At 39.2% G+C, this 26,563-nt stretch overlaps 1 protein-coding gene across 1 annotated transcript; it reads left to right on the top strand.

The window, feature by feature from the left end:
- LOC139712789 (adiponectin receptor protein 2-like) lies at positions 1-26,563 on the top strand. The gene is made up of 8 exons (XM_071624581.1): positions 1-418; positions 7,761-7,940; positions 10,121-10,341; positions 13,274-13,550; positions 14,285-14,468; positions 23,295-23,482; positions 25,142-25,335; positions 25,984-26,563. Exons 2-8 carry the CDS (start codon positions 7,787-7,789, stop codon positions 26,134-26,136), a joined length of 1,371 nt encoding a protein of 456 aa, XP_071480682.1. The 5' UTR covers positions 1-418; positions 7,761-7,786; the 3' UTR covers positions 26,137-26,563.

Raw genomic sequence — 26,563 nt, 5'->3', positions numbered from 1 at the left:
TACAGAACAAAACAATAAAACAACAGCATGCAGATGGCGACACAATCGCCCGATCTTACGACGGGACAAGTGTAAACAGGGATAGAGAAGTTCGTTCAATGTCAAGCAAGGGTACAGGCCGGTTGTACACATCAACGCAACGTGAGTCGCACATTAATAATTGCAAGTACAAAGACGTAGACAAGACGGGTCGGCTGATGATGTCGACACCACATTAAACATCGCCGTCACGCACAACTACTACAACGTACACGGTAATCTGGACAGGAACTACCCACAACACAATTTACTGTCATTCTCACGATCTTTGCCCGAAAGACTGACGAGCGTATTTTGATTGAGCTACGGGCTACAGCTCCCAACGAATGTGTGCAGTGTAACGTTAGAAAGTCAGCATCGCCACCTCTCATTTATTTTGGTAAGTCATTCATGAATCATAGATCGTGTCTACAGTCTAACAAAGTTAGTTCGTCCTGTTCACTGCCACTGGTTGTGTAAAAGTAAATATCGAATCAAGGTAGATCTAACGTTTTCATAGTACATTTGTAGTTACATCAATAATGTAAAGTGTTCAACGTTACCAGTTACTGTCGACAGTGTCGTTAGATCTAACGACACGTTACTCAAATGTACCAGCCGAATTTAACTGTTTAGTGTTGGCTGTGTAGTCGTGTAAAATAACTCATTTAAATTACTTTAGATCCTAGATTTGACCGAAAGATCTGTCTGTATCTGGTTGTCGCCTCCTCGGGGATATGTTCCGCGGATACTGCGTCTGACTTCACTGATTCCCTACTATACGGGGGAGAGCGATACCGATAACGTCAAAAAAAGATACAAGGCTCCTCCGGACAGAGTGAGACGGACCTCTCTGTCTAATGTTAGATCTACCATACTATCTGCTATGAATTCTACTATTGTTAACTGTTAACACATTGGTACGTAGTTCCACCATAATACCATGATTGTGCTGGGCATAGTAAGTACACGTAGGCCCTTGTCACTTGTAAGTTGTAAGCTTGTTGAACCCACAAATGTAGAATAAAGCCCCACAAACGTAGAAATACATCACCCACAAATGTAGAAAATGCCCACTCACTAATGTACCCAATGTAGAATTTTAGAAATGATTCCAAAACGTTGCCCACTTGAATGTACATATGGCAAATTGGTTGATAGACATACTTCTTAATTAGAATAACTAGCAGGGCTGTGCTTCTTGTAAAATGTGTACGAGTGCATGTGTGGCCTGTGGCCGGCTTTTTTGTGGGTAGATCTATACTATTAGGGTGGGGTGTGTGTGTATGCATGGCTGTGTAAACGTGTTGCGGTTTGCTGCATGACTCCTTTCCGGGCAAGCTACACGGGCTTGTTGCGCGTAGGGATTTTCCAGCAATTTTCTGCAGGCAGACAAGCATGTTGGCGAGTTTCACACTTGCATCTTATCTGCTAGACGCACGCTACCTGCTTCTTGCGTGTATTCCATGTGAGAGCTTCGAAACTGATCCGTTTTCAGTTACGAGTGACATACGGGGACTTTGAAATACCTGCATTACAGCTACGAAGTACCTGCGTGAGAGTTGCCTGCAAGGTGCTGCGGCTAAGAAGGGCCTCTTACTGGTGTTCTACGTGTACCTCTGCGGGCAAACCCCCATGACTCACCCGGAACAAGTTTTGAGCATACTCAAGGCCTTGTCACACCGTGCTGGGGAAGCCTTGCACTAGTTGCAGGTTGACTTGCACTACGCAGGGAAAAATTTTTGCTACCCAGAGCTCCCTGCAGTTGGCCTGCACCTGACAGTACCACACATATCTTGCCTGTACGTGTAATTGCCCGTAGGTGCGCACGCAGAACACCATTAGGAGGCCCGTAGCTTCTGCAAGTCACAGGCAATTGACCCTGCTTGAAGTACGTAGGTTGCCCATGGATGCTATACAAAGTTGGTTCAATTTGTCAGCTTTCTGCGGAATGTACATGTATTGCCATTTTTTTTTTCATCAAAATCACATATATTTGTCACCCCCACCCCTTGTTAGTGGCGATGGTGTCTTGAGCATTGACTTCAATATTCAGTGCCTTTTTTTTTAAATAATACACTTTACTTGTACACTGTACTGTACAAGGCATTATTTTTCTAAAAGCATACCTGTAGTAATGTACACTGTACATTGTATCTCTCAATTGTCGGAATAGCAATGTGGCCTAGTGTCCCATACAACAAACAAGTCTGTATTTCTGGTGGGGTTAAGTTTTTATTTACCCCGACAAATGGGTTTGCAGCACCCAAAACATTACTGCATTCACAGTATATACCAATTCATGATAAGTATTATTATTATTATACCTCTAGGTGTTTATAGTCCTGTACCATATCTTCACTTGCAAAATCCTACAAGGTGATGTTGTACAGTATTACCACAAAGACAAGGTAAGCTAATGTATAGGCCTTAGTGATGTCCTTTGACCTGTACGTGAGTAAACTACAAGTCATATAATTTCTGTTAACTTTAAAAAAAGGAATGTAACAGAACAGTAGTTGTTAAAGTCTCTAAACACTGCTCATAACATAAAAAGCCCATTCATCATTGATATAACAGCTGCGTAAATTGTATTAACAGTATGAATTTCCTAAAGCAGACTGCATAATAGTACAAGTACTTTAATATTGCGTTTACACCTACAATATGTACAGTTGCAAGGCCTTCTTTGCCACTTTTTTTATTTTCAGTTCATCTTATTTGCATTGCATGGATGTCCTCAAATGTTTTTTTTTTCCCCATATGCGTATGTACAATGTATGTTGCAACATCTGTGCATGTTAAATTCTGTCATTTGCAATGTAAGCAAAGAATCTTCATACAATTTCCTTTTCATTCCAAGGAAGTTACAGCAACAGTCTGTTTCAGCAACGAGACACATGTGGTAAATGTAAGTAGAACATGCATTCAAGTAAGGGATTCTTGAAACTAATAATATTGCATCACAATCATAATGGCTGCACCTCTGTTGCAAATTTTTGCACCTCTGTTGCAAATTTTTGCACCTTTTAGGCTTCACCTCCCCCCCCACCCCCCCCCCCCCCCCCCCCCCCAAAAAAATGCCTCTTGCAGGTAGTTCTTGCACTTGTAATTGTACCTGTTTGTTGCTTGCGGTTGCCAGACTTTGTAGATTGTACAAGTTCTGTCCAGTTCAGAAGGCTTTACTTGACAGTGTGTATATTTTATAGTGTCACAAATATCACTTTATTACAGCTATCTCACTTCAAAATGTTTTGTTTGTTTGTTTGTTTGTTTTTTTGTAAAACTAAACTGCTCAGACTTCTAATACCAGGTAGTATGCTTGCATGCACAAGTCTAAAACTGGTATGTATTTTCAAGGCACCTTTGGCTGTTTTGCACCATTTTGTTATAGATAAAAAAAAAACTTGTTAGAATGAAGATTGTTGTAAGGAATTGAAAGAATTTAAAGCAAAATATCAGCAAATGTTTAATGTTAATGATAATGAATTTTAACCTTTACAGTTGTATTTATAGTGCTTAATACTGACGTTTCTAAGCGCATTAATCCAGAAAAAATTAAATTAACGTACATATATGCTATAACAACAATAACAACACAAATTAGGATTGAGTAAATAGATAAGTTCTCAGCAATGATGTTTAACTTATCAACACTTTCAGCATTATAGAGAGGGAGTTTGTTCCAAAGAGAAATAACAGAAAAAGCCCTGTCACCATAATGGGTACAGGTGCAGGGACCATGTGATAATTGGAAAGTTTAAAGTAAAATTGGTGAATTACAAGTGTATCGTGTATAGATCCCTTACAAAAACATGAGTGTGGTTTTTTTTACTTGCACATACAGCTGTACACATGTATACTGTGAGCCATTTGTGTTTTGTTCGGCCTTTTTCTGGCATTCTGCCAGGATCTTAATGTTTTGGGATTTTTAAAGATTTTGTTTGTGTGTGTGTGTGTGTGTGTGTGTGTGTGTGTGTGTGTTTTCATGAGATGGAGTTAACATCAATTCTTACCCAGAGCATTTCAAAAAGTGTATAAATGTACACTCTCAGTATCGGAATTATCTTTAAAGAACCTGTATGTTTCTAGCACTACCGGTACTGAAATAAAAATAAAAACAACCATCAAACAAATGGAGGAGTGGCAATGCAGTCATGTGACTTTGACAACTTTTTGTATTCGTCACATGATGGTAGTACAGTACAGTAGATGACTATCATCTCTCAGGCAAGCTTTATTCCTTTTCTGTAGTAGTAAGTGTCCAATTTCACCCAAGCTTTCACTAATTGTCTATCAAATACTTTTTTTGGATACTCAAAATACTGATAATATCCTCCACTCCATACCGCATTTTCCTTCTTTGAAAGAAACGAAACTTGAATACCACTCCTATGAAAATGATGTTCATAGCAAGGTAGTAATTCACATCAAAGAAGTGGTGAATGAAAAAACAATTACTATTTATTCATATGTATGGTACATCTCTTTATTTGTTCCTAATTAGAGTCTTTTATTGCAACCCACATTAACTTGATGATTAATGCAAACGGTCTGGTCTAGATTTTTTATCTCACTACTAACAGCATAGAGAATGATGGTAATTTCCCAAATGTATCATTGTTTGTGTAGCAATCATCAGTCAAATGTGACTAGAAACAGTCTGACAGTTTGGAATACTGTCTTCAGATTTTGCAATTTCACAGTGGGAATGCAGTTCAAATTTATGTTCATACTCATAATGGGAAATGGATTATGGTGTAAAATACTGCACAACTTGTACTGATATGTACAAATACAATGTACAGTGTACATAGATGTGTGAACAGACATTGTACATGTATGGTACAATGTATGCTGTATACACTTTGTAGATGTGTCTTTCTGCATGGTCACTCGGGCAGAGGTTCTTTCACACCCCCACCTTCACCTTTCTTTATTCCTCCCTCAAAAAACAAAACAAACAAAATCTTCAGCCTACATCTGTACATGCAGTACACATATCATGCATGCTCAGTCACAGTAGGCTACAGTCTATCCACTCTTCCTCGAATCCAGAAAGGCAACTGACAGTTTTAAGTGTTGTAACTGAATAAAGTTAATCATGATTCCATGAAAAGTATAAACAATTGAATGTTTCCATGAAGAGTAATAAAAATTTATGTACACATACATGTACAAGTGTACAATGTTATACATACAATGTGTAAAGAAATGTTCACCAGAATCTGATATAATGGTATCATATATTTCAGTTTACTTTCCTTTTATGAATAGAAGTCATTTTTTTTTAATAATACAGAATCTGAAGTCAAATGCCATCACACATTTTAATTTTTGTTCCAGAATTTTGAAGATGAAATATGTTTCATCTGTAGATGTTTCTTGTATGAAGGTACATGTACACTGTATTCGAGCAGTACTCTTGAATTAAAATCAATAGTTTTAGGACTATTGTAAGTACATTTTGCAAATTGTACAATAAACTTCTGGCACTTGGAAAATACTGTACATGACATGTTAACTGTATGTTTTGTACACAAAATCAAATCTGTCCTTCCAAGTTTAGTGAAAAGGAGATGAAAATATAGCTAGTCTCAACTATAGGGCAAGTCCAAGATAGCGCGCGCATTACATTGTACGTATGGGACATTCAGAGACTTTTATGACCTGAAAAATAGTGTTAATGGCCTTTGATCATATTGAACTTAATCATGGTGATTGATATCTAGGACAAGTGTAATCATGTAAAAAATGGAGAAAAATGACCTTCACAATTATATTCTAGAAGAGAAAATATGTGCTGTTACGTATGGGACCAGAAAAATTTTGTTTTTTTGAACATTTTTTTCAACCTCAAAACTCTCTGAAAGTATTTCATTCTACAACTTGTAACTCACTGTGATGAAAGTCACAACACTCAAGATTATCAGAGGTAAGTTTCATGTCATGAGGCAAAAAGCTGTAATTACAGGTTCTAATTAAAGACAGACATGACGTGTTACATATGGGACAGTTACGTATGGGACACTTTGTCCCCCATTCGTTTAGTGTGTCGAAAACCATGTTTATTCAGATTTCAGATTCAGATTCAGATTCATTTATTGTCCATATAGGAAATTCTTCTTGTTGGCATATGGGTGTAGTCGTACACATATAAATAAATACAATTTTCAATATATACACAATCGTACAAACATAATTTATACTCACAATACAGTAAACACAATGGCAGTCAACATACACATTCAGCTGACACTGATATGAAAAAGCAAACATTACATGTACATGTACATCATGTATACATGTCTTCATTATCATATCAACAATATGGAACAAGCCCTAAGATGCAGATCATGATAAAACTCACTACTCTTGCTGTTGTCCACCTGTATTTACAGCAAGGTACAGTGTAGACCTTACAGTAGCTAAAACTTGTGTAAAGAACAGCAAAATTGGTGTTATTTATTTTTAAAAAGGCAACAACAAACAAACATTAAACCAGACATGACAAGTGTGTGTGTGTCTTGTTTTGAATCTGTCTTAGTACTAATTGTAGTTTGAGATAGAACTACGTACTTGTACATGTTCTTGTACTGTTTGCTTCTAACAATTTCTGAGGGGGATTCTGGGCACCATTTCATTAAAAAAAAAAATGTTTAGATAGCCACTCTTTCTGGAATGGCAACTTCCAATAGCAACAGCCAATCAGGAAGCTTGATTCTTGTCGTTACTATGGCAATTGCCATTCCAGCAAGAGTTGCTATCATATCAACTTTTATGAAACGAGGCCCAGATCCTTGTTCTGTACAATATGTATTTATATGACCAACAATGATTACACTGTATATTACAGACATTATGAGTTTCAGTAAATATTCTTTCTTGGGTTTCTGGTACTTTCATTTCTTTGTGTACTTAACTGTTTGTATTTCATCTTTTACTGGTAATCAAGATTCTGACAAGATAGTACTGATCTACAGTGTATGTCCTTTGTACTACAGTACAGTGTAGCTTTTTTGGGCTTGCTTCTCTGTTTAATCCCAAATATGACTCTCCTTTAACAATCCTGTATTCTGCATAGCAATACCTGTTCCTACTATCTGGGAAAGAGTAACTGTAACCTACAGCTGTATATTTTCTGTGTACAATTGTACATTATGTATCAATGGTTTATTTAGATTTTGTGAGTCATGGGAAGGTCTCTAGCATTTGTCTATGGCAGTGATGTTAAACTCATGTACACTGTAAACTTGACTTTTTGGTATTCAAACCCTTTGAACCAAAACTATTAAAAAGGGAATTTAAAAAAAATATACTATTGACCAATACATGTACACATTGTATGTGAAGGTAATATGGTTGTACATCATTGATTAATGTGTGGATGTGTACCGTCACATGTTGAAAATTATAGTTTGCATTGTACTTCTGCACTGAATCTTTGTACTAAGATACTTCTTTTTGTTGCTTTTGTCTAATTTCTGTGTACATGCATATACTGTGAAGTTCACACCAGGTGCTCAGTGGTCTCTTATTTCATGTGAATACAAATGAAAGTTGCTGTTTCAGTACTTACAATGTAGATAATTTATTAGCACTTTCTGAAAACTTTTGTTAAGCCTTCAGTGGCTTTGTATGACACTATTGACTTCTGACATCTGCAGTGGGCTGAAAGATTTTGATTTTGTCGAAGTCTTCATCTTGACGCGGAGTATTTCTGTTATTACAATGCCACACAGATTCCTTGTCTCGTCACCAACCCTGAATGAATCAATCACCTGAAGGAGAGCACCTTTGGCGTTTGGGCAGCGCCGAGGACGCAGACAGCGAGCTTGACCCTCGCGCTGTCACCACTAGCGGGGCTGCCACACCACTTGACCCTACAGTAGCAACCGGACTGACCAATAGCGAGTCTGAAGGTGTGTAAACTTCATTGGTTTTTTTGCTTTGTTTGCCATGATAATTTTCTGCTGTGAATGCTGAGTTCTGTATACTGAAAAAACAGAAATTTGTGCATGCAATTTAATTTTCCAAATTTCGTGAGAGCCAAGATTTGCTAAATTAAGCACACAAAAGTTCTTGTCTAAACAATGTGGATTGAATGCCAGTGGCAATTCGCAAAAATTTCAGGGATGCGAAAATTTATTGCTTTCCAGTTATTTACCGTTCATCAGTACCTTGTGCTGGTCTGTTTGCCAGTGAATCCATTTTAATGATGTATTACACAGGTGATACATGTTAGTCACTGAACTAAATTGAGACTGCTTGTATAGAATGAATAATGTATTCTGATACAGACCTCGGACAACAAAAATAGACCTCATTGCACTCAGCAGACACTGTGCGTTCACAGTAATCCCTCTGTACCAGTATTAAAAGTAAAAGAGGGTGGGCACCCATTATGGCAATTCCGGCTATCCAGACAATCCTGGAAGATAAATGAACTTCAGTAAATTCTGATTGCTGCTTGCACAGTGCATAGCTGACAACTTTTAGCTGATATTGCTATCTTCTAGTATTATGCATAGTTTGATCATACCATTTTTGTCTCGCCCACTGGAGGTGAAGGCGAGACTAAGGGATCCAAATGGCGTCGGTCCGTCGTCCATCCGTCGTGTAGATCTGTTGTCCGTCGTCCGTCATCCGTCACAAATGTTAAAGTTTACCTGCAAGACTCTCTTATGATGCATAACTTGGCAACTGTTACAGCAATGGCAGCCACACTTGGGTGATAGAAACACTAGGGGTATCTTCATGTTATGGTGTTGTCAGAGGTCATGTGATGATGTCAAAGGTCATTTGAGGTCATATATTAAAGAGTATATGTGCAAGACTCTCTTTTCTATGTTAAAGTTTACCTGCAAGACTCTCTTTTGACAAATAACTTCACATAAGTTGCTTGGATTACAACCTAACTTGGGTCATAGATGCACTGGGGGTACCTTCATGTTATGGTGCCATTGGAGGTCACAGGATAAGGTCAAAGGTCATTTGAGGTCATACGTTAAAGTTTACTTGCAAGACTCTCTTATCACATGTAACTCGACACATGTTGCTACAATGGATCAAACTTGGGTGATGGATGCACTGGGGGTACCTTCATGTTATGGTGCCGTAAGAGGTCACATGATAAGGTCAAAGGTCATTTGAGGTCATACGTTAAAGTTTACTTGCAAGACTCTTATCACATGTAACTCAGAACATGTTGCTACAATGGCAATCAAACTTGGGTGATGGTAGATGTCTCTTGGGAAGTTGAAGGTAACCACAAGGTCAAAGGTTACAGACAGGGGTCAACAAACTTTTAGGGCCCAATGTTAAGTTTTTAGGGCGCATTTCGTTTATGGCTCATAACTTTTGATCCCTTTGTCCGTTTGTGACCAAACTTGGAGGGAAGATGTCCCTTTGGGAAGTGAAGGTCATCACAAGGTCAAAGGTCACAGACAGGGGTCAACAAACTTTTAGGGCCCAATGTTATGTTTTTAGGGCGCGTTTTGATTGTGGCTCATAACTTTTGATCCCTATGTCCGTTTGTGACCAAACTTGGACGGTAGATGTCCCTTGGGGAGTTAAAGGTCATCACAAGGTCAAAGGTCACAGAAAGGGGTCAAAGGTCACAGAAAGGGCCCAATGTTAAGTTTTTATTGCGCGTTGCGATTATGGCTCATTACTTTTGATCCCTATGTCCGTTTGTGACCAAACTTGGATGGTAAATGTTCCTTAGGGTGTTGAAGGTCACCACAAGGTCAAAGGTCATAAGCAGGTCAATTAACTTCTGGGAGTTATAAAAAATATTAATTCCTTGTACGCGAATGGGCGAGATACAATTTGGCGATTGCCTTGTCTTTATTTGGTACATGTAATCTTTTGATGGATATCAGCTGACAGGGCATGCTGTCTCCTCTTAAGGGCAGTTTGTTTACCATCCCCCCCAAAAAAACCAAACAAACAAACAACAACCAAAAAACAACAACAAAACAACAACAATATACAAATTGTATCAAAGCTTGTAGACAGCTATAATACAAGTAATGACGTACACCGTGTACATCTGTAGAGCTCTGTAAATTCTTGAGCATGTTTTGTTGTGATTCTGAAGGTAAAGTTAGGAGACGTCGCAAGAAGGCTCCTAAGAAGCAGACCCACGCAGAGGATTCAGACAGTGATTCCATGGATCCCGACCCAGAGGTTGGTGGTGCTGCTGGTGCGACCCAGGATGGTCAGGAGTCAAATGAGCAGGACTCTCTCGTAGACCAGAGAGTCACGGATGTCGCCGAGACAACGGCTCTGAAAACTAAGGATGCGGATCATCCCAAAGCTGTGAGTATAGCCAGTATGCACCCTTCGTTCTGCCAAAGAAGCATTGATCAGAGATTTGTTTCTGTTGTTGCTTTTGTTGTTGTTGTTGTTGTTGTTGTTGTTGTGTGTGTGTGTGTGTTTTTTTTTTTTTGAGAGCGAGATTTTCTGAAATGAAATTCACGCACTGCATATTGACCTAATGATTCATGATGACACGAGTTATCCACATTGTTCATTGTGAGGTAACGAGGTACAGTTCATCAGTGTCAGATATTTTCACCATTTGCTGTATACGCCATATATTTAGCGAGTCCAAATTTTTGCGATTTGGGACTTCCCAATGATTTTGCGAGTGTTTAACTTTGCCATCATGGAGAACTACTGTACAGAGAAATAATGCATATGTGTGCGTCACATTCACATCGGGATCAGAGTCATTTTCGAGTGTATTTGATTTCGTGAATAGCATGTGACTCGCAAAAAAAAACCTCGCAAAATTTTTAGTATATACAGTAATCACCAAACTGGCTAAAACATGCCCCATTTTACCCATTCCGTCAGTCTGCTGTGCAAAACTGCACACCTTCATATCCTGTCATGTAAGGTCGGAACCTTCCAGTATTTTTCTAGTGTACAGTTGTACGCATATCAATGTATGCAAATTGAACATCTACAAAATGTACCTCTTTATCAGTATAAATTGCACTCAATCTCACTTAAAGTATACTATTGTTACAACCAAAATCACACTGAGAATGATCGCACAAAAGAATGAATATATTGATGTTCAGGCAGTCTAATGAACAGTAATATTGCAGGTACAGACTTGTAATTATTTGTCACTCGAGTATGTACTGTAGCTATAGCAAATAGAAAATTCTCCACAAATCTGGTCAACCTGTATTTACATGCACACATTTAGGCAACCATACAATACATGATATGCCTACCAGTATGTACATTCATGACAATGTACATTGTATATGTACGTCATTTAACCTAAAAATAAGAATAATGCTATATAATGTACATGATGCAGTTTCACACCCCCATTTGCTCTATGCACTGATGCCAAGAAAATAGCCTGATGCCATTTGATCCTTGTTAGGGTAGTAAAAGATAAGAAATGGGAAATCATGTTTCCTTTAAAATCAGAAAATTCCTGGATTACTGCGGATGGTGCTTCCTACTCCAATTACTGCCCCTGGATTTAGATACTGTGGAGAAACACAGACACGTCTCAGATCATATGTCATCAGATTTTTGCTGTCTACACATCTGATGACGTACATTTGTACATTGTATCTCTTTTACATACACTTATTTTCTATAGGGCATCACAGATTTGGGTTACTGGACAAGTGGTTGTCATGAATGTAGATTCTCCTAAATTTGATAATTTCTTTGTACGTTATGCTGTTTTATTTCTAATTTCTGATCGTGAGCAGGACATTTCATGGATTTGCATTGACATAGATTTTCATACATACCAAAATACCATGTATCAATGAGCAGACATACAGTGTACATTTGTAGAGCTCTGGAAACAAAACTGTACTATCTCAGTGTGCTTTTGATTTTTGCAATTTCTACAATTTGTAATACGCTTTACATATATGTGATGTATAAACACATGAAGATATTGCAAATTCGATCATCAGCCAGAGGGAGATTGACAAGTGAGAGCTCACATGCAAGAAATTCAATTTTGCAGTAAATCTCCATTATGAATTTAATCATACAAGTGTAGGTTGTTACAGTTGTATGAATTATACACGCAGTAATCTCCTCTAATGCTGAGCCCCACTGCTATGTACAGTAACTGCCATATTTTCCAAAATTTTTAGCAGTACAATTTTGTTTGTCCTCCTTCATAATAAAGCATACCCATACTGAGCACTGCAAATCTTCAATTACCAGTATTGCAACCTTGGGTCATACGAGGAGCAACCTGTACACTGTAGCTGTACCTTATACACAGCTTGAGATGTACAATCTCAGTACCTACAATGTGTACATGTATGCAGCCTATTGTCATCAGTCAACCCTTCTTTATGCACCAGTGACTGTGCGTTCTATAAACTTAAGAAACAAAGTGGGTGATTTGGCGACCAAACAACCTGCAATATTTGAGGTCAAGCCTTTGTCCAGTTGTGCTTAAACAACCAAAAAAGAAAATAAAAAAAAGCACTACATCCTGATATACCGGTCTAGACAGAGGGACATCATATTTGCCTGTATCACTGTACAAGTGTATCACATATTGTTATAATTTTGTGCGCACACTCCAATGGTCAGCCATATAGTTTGCACAGTTTTGGAAACCACTGGCAGTTAACACAGATTGTCATCGGTAAAGCCAAGTGGGTTTGTTACAATGTACATGTACTCGCATGTGTAAGCCACTCCAGTGTACTAAAGAAATGCTGACCTCATACATGTATCTTACAATTTACCTATCCACAGGTACATTTTGTATGTAGCCTGGTATGTACAGCTCCTCCTATTCTTTATTTTTTTTTGCTCCCCCCCCCCCCCCCCCCCATATGAGAAATTGACTACACTGCAGAGAAAAGATGTACACATGTTCAAGCCTCCTTTACCAACATGGCTTATTTACTGATATTAAGTAAATTGTAAATACTACAACTTCTGTGAAGAATACATTTTGTGCTTTAATCTTGATGCACATCAAAATTTATGTGTGTTGGGGAACAAATTTAAATCTGCCTTCTGTGAAGAATACATTTTGTGCTTTAATCTTGATGCTCATCAAAATTTATGTTTGTCGGGGAACAAGTTTAAATCTGCCTGCATGCATACAATCAGGAAATCAGAAGTTTGATAACGTGTGCTTCTATCTTTCCTTTTTACCTTTTTACCGTTATCTCTTTTGAGTCTCTCTCCTTATTGGTTTTTTTTTTCCCCGCTCCTTGTTCTCCGACCTCTGCAGAATAACAGTGACAAGGAGAACCGGTCAGCTGGGAGTGACAGTGACCTCGACTTTTCCCAGCTTCAGCAGAGGGCCGCCGAGCAGGCCCAGAAGTTTGTACAGAAGGTCAAAGATGTGACGTGGAAGGTCACGCACCACAACTTCCTGCCAGACTGGCTGAAAGACAACGACTTTCTCCACTACCACCACCGGCCTCCGCTTCCGTCCTTCAGGACGTGCTTCAAGTCCATCTTCAGGATCCACACGGAGACGGGCAATATATGGACGCACATGCTAGGTGAGCCCCTCCGAGCCTTGCCTCGATGTACAGTCATACCCTGGGACCAAGATTTAGCCCCCTTTTGCAATATTACATAACAATCCATCACATACTGTCATACTCTAGGACCACTTTTTAGCCCTCTTACCAATATTACAGAGCAATCCATCGCATAAAAACTTGCTGTCATGAAAAATATGTAATGACTATCCCATCAGTATGGTACGAAAATTCTCCTGAAGTATGTAATAGTGCAGTAGTGGAAATTGTAAGTTTCGCATATCATTTACTGTATACATGCAATGGTTCTTGTTCATCAAGGGACATGCCAGCATTAGGTTTTTTCATCTGTCAAGAAGTGCAAACACAGTAGGGCTGTGATTGACTATCTTGGTATTCTGTGAATACTTAAACATTGACTGATTGACTGTGAGTGGTAGTATATTATCCCATATTTCTGTCCAATATTTTTGTCTCTGTTTAATCTGTCATGTGTGACATGATACTCATAATATGGTGTTCATTACTGCCGTGAAGATACTGGTAGGCTTACCAGTATCAAAGCGTGATGATAACATGCATCTTTTGTGAATGTGTGTGTATGTGTGTGTGGCTTTCTCTTTTGTTATGTAAAGGCTGTTCTTGTTAATATGTGTGCATACTGAGTGAAAGCCCGTAACAGCATGTGGACACTTTCTAAATGGTATTGCCATTTGTCTGTCTGTCCGTCTGTCTGTCTCTCTCTGGGTCAGGTTGCCTAGCATTCATCATCATCATGATCTTCTTCCTGGTCAAGTCCATCATGTCCCACTACCAGTGGCAGGAGATAGTGGCCTACATGATGTTCTTCCTGGGTGCCATCCTGTGTCTAGGATTCTCCTGCCTCTTCCACACCCTCTACTGCCACTCTGTACAGGTCTCAAGGCTCTTTAGCAAGTAAGTACGCCCCCTTTCCTGCCACTGCCGTTGTACCACTGACGTGGACCTGTTCCTCGGCTTGGAGTGCTTTTCATGCGTTTTTTGCCTGCATTTGAAATCGCTGAAATTCTTTTTTTAGCTCACCTGAGCCGAAGGCTCAAGTGAGCTATTGCGATCGCTCTTCGTCCGGCGTCCGTCGTGCGTCGTCCGTCGTCCGTCGTCCATCGTCCGTCGTGCGTCATCCGTCGTGCGTAAACTTTTCACATTTTCATCTTCTTCTTGAGAAGCCCATGACCGATTTTCACCAAACTTGGCAGGTAGCATCCCTAGGGGGATAGGATCTCAATTTGTTCAAATGGGCACCATGGCCCACCTGGGGGGCCCCGGGGGGGGGGGGGGGGGGGGGGGGGGGGGGGGGCCTAAACACACTGAAATTAAGGAATCTTTAAAAATCTTCTTCTCTAGAACCAGAAGTGATAGGGCTTAATTGATACTATGAGTAAGTACATTGATGACTGTAGCTTCAAGTTTGTTCATGGGGGAATCAGGGGTGCCCCCCTTGGGACCCAGGGGAGGGGGTGGGGAGGGGTCCTAATGGGGCCTAAATTGTACCTTTTTATCTTCACTTTGAGATCGCCATGTATGATTTTCACCAAACTTGGTAGGTAGCATCCCTAGGGGGATAGTATCTCAATTTGTTCAAATGGGCACCATGGCCCACCTGGGGGTCCCCAGGAGGCCCAAACCCCCTAAAATTAAGGAACCTTTAAAAATCTTCTCTAGAACCAGAAGTGATAGGGCTTAGATGATACTATGAGTTAGTACATTGATGACTGTAGTTTCAAGTTTGTTCATGGGGTTGGCGGAATCAGGGGTGCCCCCCCCCCCCCCCACCCCTTGGGACCCAGGAGAGGGATGGGGAGAAGTCCTACAGTTGTAATGGAGCCTGAATTGTACATGTTCATCTTCTTCTTGAAAACCTCATGATGAATTTTGACCAAACTTAGCAGGTAGCATCCCTATGGGGATAGAATCTCAATTCCTTCAAATGGGCACCATGTCCCTCTTGAGGGGCCCCTAGGGGTCCCACCCCCCCCACATTAAGGAATATTTAAAATCTTCTGCTCTAGAACCAGAAATGATAAAGCAAAGTTAATACCATGAGTTTGTACATTGATGACTTTAGTTCCAAGTTTGTTCCCCCCTCCGGAGTTGAGGGGGGATCCATATGTAGACCAAAGTTTCCAATGTTCTCAGGTAAGAGTGTGCAAGAATGCATGGAAGGTGAAATTGCGATACTCAAGTGAGCGCGTGACCCGCGGGTCTCTTGTTTCTGCTGAAATATTTGCTATATTGATGGCAATGATGATGAATAATAAACTGCAGTAGTAGTAGTAGTAGTAATAGTAATAGTAGTAATAGTAGTAGTAGTAGTAGCAGTAGTAGTAGTAGTAGTAGTAGTAGCAGTAGTAGTAGTAGTAGTAGCAGTAGTAGTAGTAGTAGTAGCAGCGGCATCATCGTTAGTGGGAGTAGTAGTAGTACTAGAAGAAGAAGTGTAGTAGTGTCAGTAGTAATACTAGTACTAGTACAGTACTCTCCGCGTAATTGGGTATCGCTTAAACGGGTACTCCGTTTAATTGGGTAGAACTGTCAAAATCAGTTCCAATGCACATTTAAATTACCTGATAATCGGGTTGCCTCTCCGCACAAACGGGTAAATAATTTTCGTCTAATCTAATTTCTACCCACTTTTTATCGCAGATATAATACTTTTAGAAATCATGAATGTCAAAATTTCCACGGCATTTTCTGCTTAATTTGCAAAGAAGACCGATCATTTTGCCAGTGATTAAACATGACAACACATGTACCAGTATACCCACTTGCCACATGTAAACGAACATTACACATGTAGCTGGCACTCGCAGTTGCATAGTCAATCAGGAGTTGAACACACTTGCGCTCCTCCCTTGCTCCGCAACATTTCACAATACGAGAAGTTTGCAACGAAAATCAGGTCATGCACCAGCTCCATAATTTTGCTTTTCCCCAGTCACTTCTCGAAAAGTAACCCGACGTTCTACGTGAGAGAAGTGTTCATTTCAGAAAACGCCTGCTTGTTAGCGAGGAGTCCATATTCAAACGACAAAGTTTTCTGAAAACATATTTGTCCATAAAAAGAGTGTAAATTTTTGCTCGTGACTGAGCAAATGTAAGGTATAAGTACAATGTGCCGTGCAAGCACGCGTGTTAAGCATACAGTGTAGGTGTTTGGTGCAGTGTACAATGCATTATGTACGTACACATTGTGTGTGTCAATTGTGAATGAGACGTGTTCTTCTGTTAATCGGGTACTCGGCTTAATTGGGTAAGAAACGCTTTGCTAGAGCCTACCCGATTATGCGGAGAGTACTGTAGTAGTCATTTTTGTAGTAGAAGTAGTACATTGCAGTAGTAGTAATACTAATATTGATGGTACCACTTATCATGGTGGTAGTGTATTTTATCATTGTCGTCATATTATTATTAATATTTATTGCACTGACGTCTGCTAGCTGCTATCCATCTGATAAAGTTATCAACAGCAGAGGAAGGTAGATATTCTTGACATTGATTCAGAAAAGTTTACTTGTCAAGAACAAAAAGATTCATACTTGAATATTGCTGTGAGAGACTCTGAGAGTTCCATTGAAAGATGTACATCTCACTATACACGGTAGGCCTTGGGAGGAGTGAAGAGCCTCATAGGGTGCGTTCGAGTGCTCTAAAGCGAACCAAAGTGAACTGAACCAAGCGTACCGTACTGAACTGTGCCAGATATGGAGTGTTCGAGCACTTTGTTGAGAAAGCGTATCTCATAAGTTATTTTTAGAGGGGATCATGCATTTTATAGCAAAAGGGTCATTCACCTGGCACCCTTAAACTACTTACTTGATGTCCCTGAACAAAGAGAACTCTTTGCATTGTGACGTATGAGCATGTCACGCGCATTCTTCACATGCGAACTTTTGGTACACTTTTGGTACCTTTTTGGAGCACATCGGGAAGTGGTCCACTTTTGGCTTGGTTGAGTATGGTACGGTACACTTAGGAGCGTTCGAGCACTCCTGTGGTACAGGTATGGTACGGTACAATTCGCTTCCGGAGAGCACTCGAGTGCACCCTCTATAAAACTATAACCTGATACTAGATATCCACACCCTATTTGTTGTATGTTAATTTACTCAGTCAAATCTGGACATAAAGGGTAATTTTGAGGGTAAGATTTTCCCCCCTCTTTTGATTAATTCATTGCATGTACAGTGTACATGACTGAAAGCTAAAATCTACTGCAAACAAATCTAATGAAATCAAGATACCTTTTATAATTTGTCAGCCTGCACTGTGATCCTTAGTGTCCAGCACTTTTTTTTTTTCATTCGGCATTTTAGAATTATTACAGGACCAACAGGAGGGCAGATCACACAAAAACATCAGACATCACCTCATGCTAGAGCTTTTGAACAGAGGTCAAAGAGTACAATTATCTAGATCTCTTCAGGAATGGTTCCACTTCCAAAGTCCAAATAAAGCGGTGCTCAGTCCTTGAAAATGCCTTGTCTATTTAGAGCCTAATTGAGGAAATCAAAGTGATGTAATGAGCACATTGGTGTTAATTGTAATATTAGTGTTTATATTTTGGATCAAAAATTTGTCTATCATTGATTGGTTAAAAGAGCTTCACGTGATTATATGTATTATGAACTATTTTAGAGTGTTGGTGTGTTTGACACTCCATGAAGTACTGTATACGCTATATATTTCGCGGGGGTTTTATTTTCGCGAATTTCGCGAGTCGGGAGCTATTCGCGAAATTAAGAACACGCGAAAATATTACCTTCCAAAATGAATCCCTTGCCTTGATGATACGAATATATCAGTAATAGTATACCATGTCATGGCTTACCGACTGGCTAAGCTTGTTTACGCACGTCCACGTCTACTTACGAATACTGTAGAGAGCCAATCCATTATCGCAAGGGGACCACTCGTCAGAAATCTAGCGCGATGGACTTAACCACTTCAAAAATGTTGAATTCTAACTTACTAGTTCGCAGAGTTTGGTAAGTTTTTTTTTTCATGCAGTGTATAACTAGTATCATTCTTATTTGATAGTAAGTTGAAAATTCACACTTTCTTTGCCACTTCATATTTTCTCTGGTCCCCCAATCGCGAATTTAACCACTCGCGAAAATGTGTGACAGCGGCAATTCGCGAAAATTTATGTACGCGAAAATTATAGCGTATACAGTAGTACTTGCAAAATGACGTCACTTCTATGACGACATTTTGCAAATAGTATGCTATTTGCAAAATGATGTCACAGTCACCCTTCTTTACAATCAAGTGTACCCATCCGCGTCCTGTCCCGAATTCTAGTGTTCAGGTTTGCAGCGGCCATACGAGCGCTTGGATACATGCGACGGCCAACTCTGGCGGTGCCACGGCTACTACGTTTTTCAATTCCGATCTCTCGCACTGTTGCGCATTGCAGGCGCTGCGCTGCCGCACTAGCGGCTAAAGCCTATAGACAGTCTATAATGATTTTCACTTGTTATTCAAATTTTTGATCCAAAATATAAAACAAATATACTTTGCCTCGTTTCGAGTTACTTGTTAAAACTATGGGCCTCGGTGACTCCAAACTAGTACTATTCACTTCGGGGCTGCGCCCCTCAGTGAATGGTACTAGTTTGGAGTCACCTCTGCCCATAGTTTTAACAAGAAACTCTCAAGGCCAAGTATATTTGTATAATATTTGAGTTTTGGTCATACCACTTTTTGTTGTGTTTACTTAACACTCTAGCATATCAGATCTCAGTTGACAATGTGTAGACTTTGTCAACTACACTCTCTTCTTTCTATTCTCTAGATGCTATTTTCAGTAGATAAGACCAGGAGTAGAGTACTTATTTATTTTAATGCCAATGCTTCAGTAATTTTTTGTATGAGTCAAGCAACTGGTGTGTACACGGTCCATGGTTGAATTTAGTTTGACAAAAGTGCACTGAACTTTCTGTGTCAAGTGAACGCAAATTTTTCACTCGATACTCAAAGTTGAGCTTGAGCTAGTCTCGTCTGCAATATTCCACTTTCTCCCATTTAACGTTGTATTTTCTGTTCTGTATTGCTTCTGGCATTTGTCCCTTTCTTTTTATTCATGTAAATTTGCAAGTAGATCTCTGTGTATGTGTGTGTGTGTGTGTGTGTGTGTGTGTGTGTGTGTGTGTTTGTGTGTGTGTGTGTGTGTGTATATGAAATGAAATGATTTCATTCTAGTTTTGTATAACGTATTTTTGTTGATTTTTTTTAATGTATATACCCTTGTAAGTGTGAGTAACATGATTCAGTACAGTCAAAGATTTTTTTTTTTGTACATGTCAATACTTTCTCGTGAAGAAATGGTCAGTAGGATTGATTTATAATCGAGTTGTTATGTTGAAGAGAGATGATCGGCAGTAAAAGTTGATAAATGGATTTGCATTTTTGAATGGCATTTGTACTGTTTTATGTTCATGTTACACCCAAAATGGGTTGATTTATGAATGATTTGAATGAAATCAATAAAATATCATTGAAAAACAAAAAATATGTATGTGTGTGTGTTTAAATCTAACAATCTGCCACTAGTGCTACAATTTGTAGCAGCTTGGATTTTGATGCAAATATCTATAATTCAGGGCAAAATATCCTGACTTATCTTGGCACTTTACATACATGTACATACACACAGATGCATATGGCTCAACACTAACTTTTTTTTAATCTGATGGCTTGTTCAGGCCACTAAAATCTTTTAATCTTAAAGTTTGGTGGCTGGGAAAGATATAAAAGTGGCCAAAAAGAAAAGCAAAAGTAAACATTCTGAATCTTAGTTCTCCGGTCGGGCCACCAAAAGATGAATTTGGTGGCCTGTCACCAATTTTTAGTGGCCCTAGGCCACTGGCCACCAAAAATGTTAAGCCCTGTATGTAGACAGTCAGGTACAAGCTCTTCTGGCCGTGAAAGATTTGAATCATTTCCTTTACATGTTATCACATTTTGAGTACTAGTATCTGTGAAGCAGCTTCCAATGTTTTTTGCGTATTGAGAGATCTACAATGTACATTTCGAAAGGATGGTTACCATGTACTTTGCACATTCTGATCCTGATGTACAAGTGATACCATGCTATGTTTTCATACTTTGGTAGTCATATTTGTATAAAGGCATTGAGACGTTTTTCTTGGAGACCACCGCATTTCCTTTAAAAAATGGGGGGAATTCCCTTTAAAGTGATCTTTCACTGTGGGGGTGAGAATGGGTTGTGGATGATGTGTTGGATAGATCATGAGTGATGTGTGTGATACACAGTGGTGTCTCTAGGAAGTGGGGTGGCATGCTAATGATCGCCAGTGTGAAATGGATAGGGCAATTACTGCATCGGTACATGTCCACCTGCAGTCCTTCCCCAAGGCAATTTGGCATGTATCCAAATGGCAGCTGGTAGTCTTCCATCAATGACAGGAAATGTAGGCGTGCAATAGATCAGTGATATAGATTGTATTCCCCATTGTTTAACAGCTCTGACTCTCTCTTTGTATTTACAAGCCTTGTACACGTGCCTTCTTTCTGCCAGAATGTGCTTCTGTATCACAATGTTTGTGTTGATACAGTGTACATACATACAGACATACATATTTTATTTTATTTTTTTTCTTTTTACAGTTAAAAACATCAGTCTTGTATTAGTAGTAGTAGAGGAAGAGGAAGAAGAAGTAATGGTAGTGGAAAAGGAAGGAGGAGGTTAAGTGATCATCGGAGTTGGCTTGTCTGTTTGAAAAATAACTCAAAAAGTTGTTAATGGATTTGAATGAAACTTGCAAGAAAAGTCATTAGTGACACAAGGAACAGATGATTAAATATTGGTAGTTATCGGGGAATTTTTATGGATTTTTAAATAATTCTTACTCTTTTGGCATGTGATGAGGTCAATGAACTTGGGAGTTTTAGCTGCGTGTACTTGAGGTTTACATACGCGCGCTAAAGTGCGTGCTCTGCTTGGGCAAAGCGCCACACACCTGGAGGCTGATGACGTATTAATACAAAAAGGCTTCTACATATGTACATGTACGTGTATATTGGGAAATTTCATGCATGTATGGGTGGAAATGAGTTGTTGGCTTGCCGGAGGTCTGTGCTCTCTGAGTGCTCTTCTAGTTATCATCATTATTATTGTTATTATTATTATTATTATTATTATTATTATTATTATTATTATTATTATTATTATTATTATTATTATTATTATCATTATTATTGTTATTATTATTTTTATTATTATTATTATTATTATTATTATTATTATTATTGTTATTATTATTTTTATTTTTATTATTATTATTATTATTATTAGTAGTAGTAGTAGTAGTAGTAGTAGTAGTAGTAGTAGTAGTAAGTAGTAGTAGTAGTAGTAGTAGAAGTAGTAGTAGTACAATGTAGTAGTAGTAGTAGAAGTAGTAGTACTTAGTAGTAGTAGTAGTAGTAGTAGTAGTAGTAGTAGTAGTAGAGTAGTAGTAGTACACTTGTAGTAGTAGTAATAGTAGTACAAATGTAGTAGTAGTAGCAGCAGTAGTAGTAGTAGTAGCAGTATGTAGGATAGCAGTAGTAGGAGTAAATGAATACTTGTCCCAACTACTGTACAATCCTACACGATGTTGTGGATACTGATGATACTGATACTGATACGGAGAATTGTAGACAGTGTGCTTATTTCTACTGTGCAGCAGCGTTTCTTAATACATTGCATTGTTGCTTGTTACACTCTAGTTACACTCTATCAAGCATTGGAGGGGAGGAGAAGGAAATGAGATTACTCCACTGGTCAGGCAATAATCCTAGCAGATTAGCTCAGTTCCACAGGATATACTGTATCTCTTTGGTGCATTGAAGCATAGTGTGTGACAGTGTGTGGATGCTATAAACTGTTTGTTCTAATTTATGGCATGTTGGAAGGAGAAGGTCATTGCCCTGAATAAGGGGTATTTCATTGTCAGTGATGTTACCTGTGTACATGTAATGCCTTATACAGTAGTTAACTAGATATTTTCCTATATGGGGGGGGGGGGGGTTAATTTTTGACAGCTCAGTGTTTGAGTTATATCATTAGATGAAGAATTCCCATTGAATTTTTCTCGCATGTAAATCATTTACTCCTTCACTAGTAATGCAGTTTTTGTCATGAATTTTGGTGGAGGAGGTGTAGTTGATGCATTTAATTCACATTTATGTATTTTCTAATGTGATAAATTTTATCTTTTAACAGTTTTCTTCAAAAAGATCTGACGGAACACATTGACAGTGTCAGTTGTTTGCTTCTATTATTCATTATTATTCATTATTTATACATAGTCTTTTAGTATACAACTACATGCACAGTAGGCTTATACAGTTTATGTGTGATATATGCTTATAGTATTGAATGAGGGTACATGTGTGTTAACAGGGCATTCTGTCTCTTCTTTCTTTAAAACAACGACAACAACAGGGCATGAGCGTTGAAATGTGTTTCACCAAGTATCAAAATCACACTTACTATATGAATAAGTTGCTGTACGATATTCATTCGACAGTTTAACAGAACAATTATGTTTGGATATGTGGAGCAAGGGCCTTTTCAAGACAGTTCAAATCTGATGTTTGCATATTGGCAAAGGGAAGCAATTTTAAAGCATTTCTATATGTATGTTTATACTTGTTGTAGAGGGATGTTCTATTCACAAAGAATAATATTGAGGCATGTATATTTATTTCCCCACCCTACAGGTTAGATTACTCTGGTATTACCTTTCTTATTGTGGGTTCCTTTGTGCCATGGCTCTACTTCGGCTTCTACTGCGACAACATCGTCCGCTACTGCTACCTGGCAGCCATTATTGTGCTTGGGATCCTCTGCCTCACTGTAGCACTCAGGGATAGCTTCAATCAACCTAAATACCGTAGTCTTAGAGCAGGTAAGCCCCAAAGACGCCTCTTCTTCATACTGTATACGCTGTTATTTTCGCGTACATTCTTTTTTCGCGAATGAGGAGGTCATATACACTTCTCGCGAGATGTTATTTCATGAATTGATGCCGACGCTGACATGAATGCACTATCACCTGAGCGCATTGAGACATTTTTGCATGTTGTTAGATTCGCGATCCAACTGTGATTCATGAAATTGGCAAAAGATAGACCCTCGCGAAATAACAGCTTATACAGTATATGACCGTGCATCACAAAACCAACAAAACGTCGCACAACCCAATTTTACAGAAGGACTCAGAAGAGGTGAAATGGGTCAGTGTGGTCAATCTCAATTCTTTTTTAAAAGTATTTTCTGAAAGAGCAATTCTTCTACATACATGTTATTGTAAAGTTTGGGGTCATAAAGTGACTCGAAAATTGTGAATTTTGCAGTTTTTCTACAACACTTTATTGTAGAGTAGTGTGATTGTGCAAGTTTTACTGGCCCTGTAATTTCCTTAAATACTCTCTACACCCCCTTCACTTTTAACTCTAATAACTTCTTTAACCTGTTGAGGACGAGCCCGAGTATACTTGGGCAGGTGTCTATGGGAAATGCGTGTTGTAGCAATATCAAACCGTCCTCAATGGGTTAAGCATGCTGCTACTGCTTTGAAAGTAGGTAATAGTCATGAATAGAATGTAATTATATGGTGTGTGAAATCTCAGCTGACTCTGATAATCCCTCCATTGTTACTACAGGGTTTCACATCCTGTTCTTTGTCCCATTCATTGCACAGAGCATGGCTTAATGAGGATGAAGTGTTTTGAATAGACCTTCAACTTCAAAGCCCCTTTTCTCAACAAACACTTTAGAAAAGAAAGTACACAGAGTGTGTGCTTTCTTCCCATTATTAAGACTTCATGGGTATTGAATTATACATCATTTTAAAGCGTAGAGTCTGCCCTTTCAGAATTCATCCATACCGAAACTATTTATAAAGTAAAATGTCTGGCAGCCTTTCCATGGTTTTGTGATGCAAGGTCACATATGCATAGAGGGCGTGATGTGCAGAATTTAGGCTCTCTGATAATGTTAGTCACAGTGACTTAGTTTCTAGGGATTGGTAGTGTACACTTTTTTTTTTCTTTCTCTTTTTGTATGCCTTTGCCTGGAAGTGATGCCAGAGGCATTATTTTTGCCCCAAATTTTGGTTAATACAAAAAGAGTGTTTTGGGGATTTGTTTGCTTTTTATTGTGAGTGGGTTCAGTAATTTTTAGTAACTTCAGTAGCTTGTTAGCCTTCATGAAATTTATTATTATTATTATCATCATCATCATCATCGTCATCGTCATCATTGTCATCATAATCATCATCATCATCATCATCATCATCATCATCATTTTGGCGATGATGATGCAGTTCTTTATGTTTACATCGAAATTTATGTACTCCCAAATATTCTTTCTGATTCAATCTTCCCTGATTTTAAGGAGTAAATGTGAACAGCGGCATATCAAGTCAAGTGTCGGCTTTTTGTTCACGCCAGCCCCTTGTACTTACTTCCATGGTGCTTGTGTACCCCTAATGCGTACACAGAGCACCAGTCTGACCTACGTGCATCCTATCTGACCTAACTTGCCCCAACCCCAATCTGCCTAGGTCTATACGTAGCCCTGGGCTTGAGCGGCGTGATTCCTGCAATCCACTACGTGAGCATCAACAGCTTCATCACGGCCATCGAGGCTGGTGGGCTGGGCTGGATGATCCTGATGGCGTGCCTCTACATCATCGGAGCTGTGCTCTACGCCATCCGCGTCCCGGAGAGATTCTTCCCGGGCAAGTGCGACATTTGGGTGAGTGTGACCAAAGGCTCTAGATTGGGAAAGAGGGTTTGGTGTATATCTGTTATGTGCATTTTGAAATATTGTTTGGGGATGGGGGAGGTTTGAAATGCATCTGTCATATATGCCCTGAAATATGACAAGGGGGAGGGTTAAATAAGTTTCTGAGTGATATTTTGTTGTGCAAAGCCTTGCTCCTTATTGAATGAAGATCTTGTTTTGTGTTCATAGCCTGTAAGAAAGTTTGCTGAACTTACTCCATTTGAACCTGTAGGAGGTTCCCCCTTCCTGCTCTATTGTTGTCAATGTTAGTATTTCCAGTTGCTTGTTTCCTGCAATTTTTCAACATATTTTTCTGTATGTGAGTGTGTGTCAGAATAAAAGAAATATGAATGCATTTGAACTTACAGTTCCTTTGTATACCTTAAGACAAACATATTCCTTCTGCTAGAATATGAAATGTCATTGTTTGCATCGCATATGTGAAGTTTTTAACACCTGCATTTTGTTCATTTTATCTGCTATCCACAACTGGGTAATCAGTTATTTTCTGATGTGCTGAACTTGTTCCCATCGTAAAAAAGTATCTTATTTGCTGTTGAAAACCTAAAACCACAGAAACTTTAGAAGGTCTCTTGTCTTCTTTGTAAATTCCTGCAGTTCCAGAGCCATCAAATCTTCCATGTCCTGGTACTCGCTGCTGCCTTCGTCCACTACCATGGCATCAACACCATGGCTGCTTACCGAGAGCAGGTCGGGGAGTGCGACGCCCCGGAGCTGACCACTGGCCCCGATGTCACGGTAGAAGTGTGAAGTGACCCTGCCGCCAGCAGCCCAGAATCCATTGTATCTCTAACGTTGTATAAACTATTTCTAGACTCCGATCCATGGCATGCCAGACTTTCCTGGTGATCGACAAATAGCTGTGGTGTTTCGCAAAGGATACCTCGATGAATGGCACTCCAAAAGATGAGCGTGTCACAAGGATGTCGTGGAAGCTTTCTGGTACTAAAGGGCTTCTAGACACACAACATGCCAGATTTGTGGGGACAAGATGCCAGATGATATTACAACAAAAGCCATTTTATACAGAGATATCTATTTATTATGAATACGCATAGCTGTTCTTGGTTCTCACAGCTGAGCACAAGATGTGCAGGTACGGTGTAATTGTGCGTGGTATAGAGGAGATGATATGCTCTCCGCAGAATCATTCTTGGATTCGCCGTCACTGTGTTGA

The sequence above is a fragment of the Diadema antillarum genome, unplaced genomic scaffold (genome assembly GCF_040938485.1).
Source record: "Diadema antillarum isolate AM-2024a unplaced genomic scaffold, OU_Dant_1.0 seq00001857_RagTag, whole genome shotgun sequence".
Taxonomy (NCBI): Eukaryota; Metazoa; Echinodermata; class Echinoidea; order Diadematoida; family Diadematidae; genus Diadema; species Diadema antillarum.
Note: the sequence above shows the minus strand (reverse complement) of the source record. Positions and strands in the feature narration are given on the sequence as shown.

Bases quoted from the DNA above. Each gene is read 5' to 3' on its own strand.
- LOC139712789 (XM_071624581.1), top strand. From the start codon at position 7,787: ATGAATCAATCACCTGAAGGAGAGCACCTTTGGCGTTTGGGCAGCGCC. The intron at 10,342-13,273 runs GTGAGTATAGCC...CGACCTCTGCAG, and splicing joins ATGCGGATCATCCCAAAGCT to AATAACAGTGACAAGGAGAA. The intron at 13,551-14,284 runs GTGAGCCCCTCC...TCTCTGGGTCAG, and splicing joins TATATGGACGCACATGCTAG to GTTGCCTAGCATTCATCATC.